This window comes from Geospiza fortis, unplaced genomic scaffold (genome assembly GCF_000277835.1).
Source record: "Geospiza fortis unplaced genomic scaffold, GeoFor_1.0 scaffold424, whole genome shotgun sequence".
NCBI lineage: Eukaryota > Metazoa > Chordata > Aves > Passeriformes > Thraupidae > Geospiza > Geospiza fortis.
In genome coordinates this window covers 1,426,985-1,436,125 of record NW_005054354.1, presented here as the reverse complement: position 1 = coordinate 1,436,125, position 9,141 = coordinate 1,426,985, and the positions used below count along the sequence as shown (strand labels likewise).

General features: G+C 35.9%; 1 protein-coding gene across 1 annotated transcript in view; it reads right to left on the bottom strand.

The window, feature by feature from the left end:
- Positions 1 to 9,141, bottom strand: part of LRRK2 (leucine rich repeat kinase 2) — a 63,334-nt gene that overhangs the window by 24,916 nt on the left and 29,277 nt on the right. The window contains exons 20-28 of the mRNA XM_014308031.2: positions 8,538 to 8,659; positions 7,718 to 7,787; positions 7,068 to 7,288; positions 6,287 to 6,537; positions 5,007 to 5,155; positions 3,161 to 3,254; positions 1,968 to 2,154; positions 1,397 to 1,578; positions 635 to 864 (exon numbers count right to left, since the gene is read on the bottom strand). Of these exons, the coding sequence (XP_014163506.1) occupies positions 635 to 864; positions 1,397 to 1,578; positions 1,968 to 2,154; positions 3,161 to 3,254; positions 5,007 to 5,155; positions 6,287 to 6,537; positions 7,068 to 7,288; positions 7,718 to 7,787; positions 8,538 to 8,659 (1,506 nt within the window). The remainder of the gene's footprint in view (positions 1 to 634; positions 865 to 1,396; positions 1,579 to 1,967; positions 2,155 to 3,160; positions 3,255 to 5,006; positions 5,156 to 6,286; positions 6,538 to 7,067; positions 7,289 to 7,717; positions 7,788 to 8,537; positions 8,660 to 9,141) is intronic.

Here is a 9,141-nt window from a genome sequence, read left to right as displayed (position 1 = left end):
AACTTCAAAATAAATTCACATAATTAAGCACTTTAAATTACAACTAAAGCTGGACATCCAGCTTGAATGGCACTGATCTGGGCTCATGCATTGTGATAGACTGTATTTAAATGATGACAAACCTCTGTATAAAAATAACTTTTCTATAGCCTCAAATAGCCCTGGATTTTAGAAGTGCTTCTGTACTCCCCCAAACTTAGAAAGTTTTCCAGAAACACAAGGTTCAAAGACTCATCCTAAGTGCTTTGTTGTCTGTGACCTTACAAACCTGTGATACTGCAGAGCCTAGAGAGACCTGGACTACAAAATGGAGAAACAGAGTTTAATGAAAGATTCTTCTGGTGATTACAAGCAGTTTCTTACTATTCTGAAATGATTATTCTAAGTATCATGGTTGAAATGAGTGTTCAAACCACATTTGTTGATAAGAAATTCCTGAGGCTTTTTATCAAATTTGAAGAATTAGCTGCTAATTTACAGAATCCACTAATTTGTAAGTGGTCATTGGACTTTTGGTGTACATTTGCGATTCTAATGTCCCCAGTTTGAATTACCACAGGCTGACTCTAAAAATAAGTAATGCATTAAAATGTTAGAAAAGACAATAGTAAAAGAAAATAAACTCAGGAAATACCTCCAAAGTCCCACACATTTAATATAAGCTCCTTCTTCATTTTGCCTTTCCCTTGAATGATCCAATCTTTCACATCAATGCCTACTGTAGCTTTTGGAGAGCCCAATTCTGTTCGTTTGCTTTTCATGAGCTGTTGCAGCAGGGTGGTTTTCCCACTGCCAGTGTTTCCAACAATCATGAGCTTCATTCTGTTATAAGGCACAGCCTTCTTCAGTCGCTGCTGAAGAAACCTGGTAGAAAAAAGTTTGCAAAACTCACAGAAGTGTATAACAAAGATGAACAGAACTCAAGAACAAAGAAAAATCTAGAACCATACAATTTTCTTCAAATTTTCAGTATCTGTTTGATATTACTATTCTTTTAACTGTCTACTCTAATTTCTGGTTTGAAAGCTGAAGTTTAATTCAGAATAATTCAGAATGTCTTTTTTTGCTTTGTAATTATCCCAAAACTGTGCTCTGTGCAGTGCACAGAGGAACTGAGGAACACAATAAACATATTACAAATAATTGGTAAGCACAAATTTATTGCACAGTTTGTGGAAGCATCAAATTCAAGAGGTAATACTACTGTGGTCGAAACCACTCTATTTTATCTGTCTGTGTTGTTAGCATAACCTCCCACACAACAGCATGCTGGATTTCATATGACAAACCAGCATGTCTTTTCAAAACAGCATGCTATTTTCTCAATAATTCTCTTTTTTACTGGAAATCCCAAGAAAGCAAACCAGGAATATTCAAGAACAATAGGGCAACAAACCTGATAATGTCTCTGGCTTTGCATCCCACATGCTTGAAGTCTAAATTAAGATGGAGTCCTTCCAAAGGAAGATCCCAGACTTTGGACAGTCTTCCCATTTCATCGGGAAAGAATCTCAAATCAGGATTGTAACTTACATCCAGAGAAGTCAAGTTCTCCAGTAAGCCAATCTGAGGAGGAATCTAAATAAAAGAACATTTAATGGGCAATTAAATGTTAAAAAAATGAGGAACATGAATACATTAATTATTTAACAGAACTAGATATTATGTTTACTGCTGTAGTTAATCTTTTGTAATAAACAGGCCTAATATCCCACAGTAAGAGAGAAAAGACCTTATAAGTAATTCAGTATACAAACTGATATGACACATTTCAGGCAGAAAAGCTGAATAGCACATAGCAATTTTCCTATTTTGGAAGGAAAGGAATGAAATATTTGCACTTACATAACATTTCACTAACACAATGCAATTGTATGAGAGGTGACACGAAAATCAAATTAACATTGAAAAACTGCATTCAACTGAAAAGCAATTACATTTTCTTTAGGTAGAATCTTACACTTTACCTCCTTTAACTTGTTGTGGGAGAGGTGTAGCTTTTCTAGCCTAGACCATGCACATGCCTTTTCACTCAAGTCCAAGACATCTATTTGATTATGATTAAATAACAGCTCCCTTAAATTCAGTGATTTCCAGTGCATCGGTCCAGGCAGGCTTGTGATCTTGTTTTGGCTTAAATCTACTGATCTCAAACTAAAAACATGAAAATAAAAAAGAGAGAAGTTAGCAAATGAAAAAATAAAACCCAGGTTAGCTGAAACCAAAGCTGTATTAATTTTTAATAAACAAGTGGATTAGCTACCAGAAGAGATGGTTTTCTGAATGAAATCCAAATAGAAGTAGGTATGTTTGCAAATATATGTATGTGCACAAATTACATAGTTCACCTAGACTTATTGGACAAACATGCTGTTTATGAAGCATACAAAAATGCATGCAACACCTTCTTCATTTTTCTGAGCTGGGAGATGCAGAACCTGAAAACTGCATTTTTTTCAACATATCCATTAAATCTGCAGCTGTGAATGTTAGTATGCTGAAATTGTTCAATATCATGTTAATTTCATTAATATAAATTCCCAAATCTGTGGATTTGCTCTCTCTACGGTGCCATCAGCACTCACACCTCCCCACAACTATTGGATCACCCCTTCCAGGCACTCCCTCCACAATCTCATTCTACTGATCTGTTAAGGTCAGCAACTTTTATAAAAAAAGCAAAAGTCCAATTTTCACATAAGTAATGCTTTGAATGTACAGCAAAATAAATGTCACATGCTTCTTTACCACAACTCCTTCTGGAGGAAGTGTTTTTCTTTGAGAATAAGTATCTCATGTTATTTAGGAAATGAAAAACTAATCTCAGTAGTCTTGTGCAAAAGTCTGCAGAACAAAAAGAAGTGCTGATATATTTTTATTGTTGGTTCCAATTCTAGTATTCTCAATTAAATAATTGTCAGCTTCAGCTGTCAAGGAATATATTTTCAACAACAGCAATTTGAATCTGAGGAACAGAATTTTTCAGAATCATGAAGAAAATATGACTAATTTGTCTTCAGTTTAAAAGCTACCAAGTTCTGGATTTAACCAGTGAGGATTCCCTGAAAATCAGTAAACCATGCAGAATTTTCAATTTTGTCATCGGATTTTCTTTATCAAGAACTTGACATTAACATCAATGAATAAAAGAGTAACTTACTGTGGTAGAAGAAGAATTGCTTCTGGAACATTAATAAAACAATTCTGGGATAATTTTAAACTTGTTATGCTGGATGACAAGTCAGGTATCTTTTCTAGAGCAGAAAAAGGGGTTAATCCTATGATTTTAAGAATGGTTTAAATTATTTTAAAGACTGGAGTTTACACAGACTAAAAGGTCAGTCTATCATTTTAAAACAAAGGTATCACCTACCAAAGGCAGAGTTCAAATCCTTTTTCTTAAAGCTCATTAAAAATTAAAGTCCCAAAATTAATTAATATTTTGTCTTTTAACAAATCATGCATTGTTATCCTTTATCTCCTGGTGGCATTAAACACCAAAACAATCTTAATTACACTTTACTGTACTGCAAATATACAAAAGATTCCCATGTGACCTAAGATTTGTTGGGTCTTACTCACTTCATTCTTATAAAAATGAGTCTAATTGTTCAGCTGTGTTTAATGCAATTCTAAGAGTTACCTTCTGAAATAATGTGACAGTAATTTCTAAATGGAAGATTTTATGTCTCGAAAGAATAAATTCTAACAGCAATTTATGAACTCTCACAGTATCATTGAAAATCCAATTTGTATAATTTTTATTTTCCATAAATAAAGTGATTTTGACACCTTTATAAAAAATATGCTAAGCCACTGACCCACATTCTGGATGGACTCAAGTCAAGCCTGAGTTAAGGAAACTTCAGTTTCTCAGTACTGGGTTCTAGTGAAGGGGATCTGCCCTGTGCTCCTGAGCTGTGTGCACAAGGTTTGAAGATAAACACAGGAGCTATGGAAGATCTGCTTTTTCTGGACCAGAAGCTGTAAGCCCAGGGGGATGATTCAGGGCATCTCAAATGACACCTGCATGCAGGCAATTGAACCAAACCTTCTCTTTTGCTCTGAAGAGAATGCTGGATATAGTGTGGTAAATATTTAATCACAGCATCATTCACGTTGGAAAAGACCTCCAAGACTATTGTGCCCAGCCATTAACCCTACACTGCCATGTCCACCACTAAAGACCTAAAGGCCACATTCACATGTCTTTTAAATACCTGCAGAGATGGTGACTCAACCACTTCTCTGTGCAGCCTATTCCAGTGCTTCTTTCAGTGAAGAAATTTTCCCTAATACCCAATCTAACCTCCCCAGGCACAACTTGAGGCCGTTTTCTCTTGTCCTATTGCCTGCTCCTTGGGAGAATAGACCAACCCCACTGGCTGCAGCCTCCTTTCAGGCAGTTGTAGAGAGTGCTACAGTTCCCCGCAAGGCTCCCCATCAGACTTGTGCTCTAGACCCTTCACCAGCTCCTCTGCCCTTCTTTGGATTCACTCCAGCACCTCAGTGTGTTTCTTGCAGCGAGAGGCCCAAAACTGAACAGAGGATTGAGGTGTGCCCTCACCAGTGCTGAGTACAGGGGGACAATCCCTGCCCTGCTCCTGCTGGCCACACTGCTGCTGCTACAAGCCAGGATGCATCTATGTATTACAGTATTAAACCTGCATGAGTACTAGTATTTAGTTTGCAAGCTAAATTACAATGATTTTCTCTTCTTTGAACCTTCCTCAGCAGTGTGTACAATCTCAAGTGCACTCAGTCATTTTTACAGCATTCACTCCAAATGCAGGAACAAGAGGAGTTGGGTGAGTCAGATCAAATGACTGGAAGCATGCTCTATGCTTCAGTGATCACAAGCTGATGCTTAGGAAACCCTGTAAACAAGGACTAGTACTTGTATTACTCTTTTCTGTTCTCCCAAGACTCCAAATGCTGGTAGGCAGAGGAATTTTGTGACTTGGAATAGTTTCTAGAAGGTGAATCCTATTTTCACAGATACTTACCAAGAACATTCATCCTGGCATTGAACTGCTCCAATTTTGTACAGCCCATGAAGACATTCTCAGCAAGGGATGAAATATTGTTCTTACTAATGTTTAAAATTTTCAGGTCTTTCAAGCATAGGGGTGAACACAAGCATGAAATTTTGTTTCTATGATAACAACAAGAAAAAAGACAATCCATGTTTTATTTAGAAACTATTAGGTAAAAGGTGAAAGTAGTGTTGATCTGAAAAAGTCATCCTTACACTAGTAAAGCAAAAACAAAATTTTATCTATATAAAGACTGACCAGTCAGCAAAACCACTAATACGTGTGGCAACTTGGAACATCATCACTGATATTAAAATCAGTTTCATTAATTTGGAGACAAATGTCAAAATGTATTGCAAGGTTTAATTTTCTGATTACATACTGGAGCTCAATCCCATGCAAAGAGGATTGCTGCATTTGTGAGAGGTTCTGTGTACTAAAAGTATGCATTTGCAATATTACAGAATTACTAACAAACTACAAAATCTTTTAAAAAAGGAATCCTGTATGGAATGCAATTCAGGATGAATATATAATTTTACACAACATATTCTGGGGAGAAGAACACTATTAAGAGGAGGAGAAAGATCTCAAAAACACAGAGATAAAAGATCCATCCACTGTTATGCCAGGGTAGTATTATTAACAAAGTTCACAATCTGATTTAGCATGAACTGTAGGAAATGAATGAGACAGTCTCTGCAGTTTACAGAGCTATCACCAATCTCATTCTTAAGAATTCCACATGGGTATGAATTACCTTACTAAGAAATAGGATAATAAGTGCTGGCAAACAAAAAGCTACATGTTTTAACCTGTTTCTGTGGCTTAAAACATATCCATACCAATACCCAAAATTACATTAGTACTACTTCCAGAAAAGCTTTTATGCATATGAAATACAGTGGAAACTATATTGTGTGTACAGAAAACCTAGTTGAATATGTCAGACTACACAGCCCTGTGGATTAATAGGATGGAGCAGAAAGAAACTGAACTACAACTTATTTAGTATGTTAATGGAATAGCAAAGCTATTTGAGTCTATCAAGGTCCAAAGTCATTCTCATATCTTGTACTTTGCAATCCAACTAGGAAAACTGTAGCAATGTACACATTTGGAAGACAATGTCAGTATTTTACTGGTGACTAAATCCTTTACATGCTATAAAGAGTCATCATTGTGCATAACAAATCTATTATTTCCTATTATGTTTGTTATGCTACAGTCCATTTACTCATGCAACTCACCCTTCCAGCGAGAGCTGTTCCAGATTTTCAGCAACACTTGTAAGAAATTCAGGAATGCATACCAGCTGATTGTATGAAAGGTTGAGTTGCTTTAGAGTTGGACATCTGAGGCTGGGATCCAAAGCAAAGGAAGGGCCAATGTCATTTCGTGAGATGTCAAGGTTTGCGATACAATTCATCCTCAGTAAGTACGGCGGGAAAGCCGTAAATCGGTTACTGTGCAAATCCAGGTAAGTCAGGCATTTCAAGTTCTGAAAGAAAAGGATAATTTGTTTGTAAAAAGCTAAAAGAAAAGATTAATTTGTGTGCTTGCAACTGAGTTATATTTTCATACAAATTATTAGTTTATTTATATTTATCTCACTATAGAAAAGTAGCAGAAAATAGCAATCATACCAATGTAGCCTATAATATTTCTACAAAAAAATATAGGACATTATTCAAAAACAATTAGCTCCATTTCATAAAATTTAAGATAGTAATTGCCTGCAGTTCTCTGTTCCATTGCCATTATTATGCTACTTAATATCACACATCTTAAAGTAGTTCTCTGCAGTAAATGACATAAAACAATCCCATGAAACACTTTTATTTCTAATGAACATTAATGCACTGAATGAAAGTTGAGTAAATGTATGAGGCATGCCAAAATATACACCCATATTCTTGAGTAATATTGCTATGGATACATTACTACAATATATATGGATTACATTATTAGAGATCAACACTTTATTTTAACTAATTTCAACTTGTGTTGCATAAAATTATGCAGAATTACTTCACACAGTTGTTCTGGAATGTTTGTAAGAGCATTTTGGTGAAGCTCCAGTTTCTCAAGGTGTTCCAGATGACTTATTAAGCAGCTGTTCTGGCTGATGGCATCAATGTTCTCCAGTTCATTTGATGAAAGATCTAGTGATTTAATATATTCTTTCTCTGAGATCAACGAAGAAAGACTGTCTGATGATCTTACATGTGATGACAATTTTGAGATGCCTTCTATTAAAACAAAAATGTGAAAATACCATTATTTAATTTATCACTATCACTTAGGTAAAATTACAATCATTTAGCTTGGGATCTAAAGTGCAGAAGAGAGTGAATGTTTGGATATTGGTTAAGACCCAAATTCATGAAGAATTCTATTAAGACACAGAAATTTATAAGACAGTAGGGTAAGGGAAGAGGTGAATGTTTATGCACTGCACAACAGAAGGAGCTTTTGAAAGCTAGTAAGGGCACTCATTAAATTTTATTGCCTACATAAATTATTTGTGGAGTCCAAGAAATAAAAATCTGTATATATGCATTATTTGTACTTTACTGTAGTATTTCCAAAATGTATCCTCCTCCTAAACAAATACATAATGTGTCTCAAATCTTTGCATGCTATGCTGTTATATACCTTAAATTGTACAGTTTACTTACTGGGGGATTCATCTGAGAGCAAGAATTTTCGTCTTTGTTTCATTAATGGTTCATAATCTGAGCCAGGTCCCTGAAAAATCCAAGAGAAAAAGCATTTAAGAACATATGTACATTCTGAAATCATCCAAATTCAGTAAAACTCTTTTTATTGTGATTTCTTTTTATCAGAGCTTATAGGGAGAACACAAAAAAACTATACACTTGAACTCAAAATAACAATAGGTCACATCTTAGTAAAACATATTGATCCATGAAATATGAAAGAGTGGTAGATTTAGAGTGCAATGGAAGTAGTGCATTTCTGCCAACCCAGAATGACTTTCCCTAGGGTGCAGAAATAGGATGGAGCAGAGTATTACAAAACATAACTTTCTCTAAGAAAGCCAGTCTCTCCAGTTTCCCTTTACAGACAATGGAAAGAGACAAGTTCCTTCCAAGGGAACCTGATTTCTATGCCACCAATTTGTCCTCTTATGTCTCCTTAGGGAATCAGTCTCTCTCCATTGATCATTACTGAAGATCAGCTTCACTAAGGGGAAGTTAATTTTTTGTGACTGGGCCCATGATCCCTGTATTTCCATTTGAACACCAGACTGGAAATCTGAACACTTCAAAAGGGTGTCTACTCTTTAGTGATCATATATTTTTGCTGACATAAACTCATCCACACAGTGCACCACAGCAGAAGGAAACACTGAATGGCAACAGTGAGACAAAGCCCATGGTTACATGACCTTTCCTACCACTTGATTATTAACAGTTTTGGAGTAGGCTATGTAGATGGACTTAAAAACCTGGAATGAGCATGGATCTGACTTACCACAGAGTAGGAATGTCGCAGCAAAGTAGGAGAGCCTCTCTGACATGCCGCTTCCCTACAATATAAATCAGCAACTGCAATGGAATTGGACTTCTTTTTTGTAAAAAGTGAACCTTCACTTCCTTGAACACAGGAACAGAAATAGGTGAGAAAAATGTATTTAAAGATGAGGCTCAGAATTCAACTGTACTACAGATGCTGACATACAAAGAAGAGATGCATTTCAAAAGCATCAATACTGGCAGGATCTTACTGGTCAATTCTGTGTACAATAGGCCAAGAATGTTGTCAGTGTGTTTTAGAGCAGAGGGGCCATACTCACTTGACATTCTTCAAGTAGGACCTGCAGGTGATTGCAGGACCTGCACTGATGATTTATGATACAAAATTTCCATTGGGTTGGGATTATTATGCATGTTTCATAGCACATATGTCTGCTACTTCAGTCTAAATAACTTTTTAAAATAGAAAAGAGTTGTATTTCAATAGATAAATTTGCACTCCCACATTTATTGAGAATGAAACATCAAATGCCACTCTGGATTTGGTGATTCAGGAGACATTTGGTGTCATTATCTGGAGACATTTGATGTCCCTCTTCTCA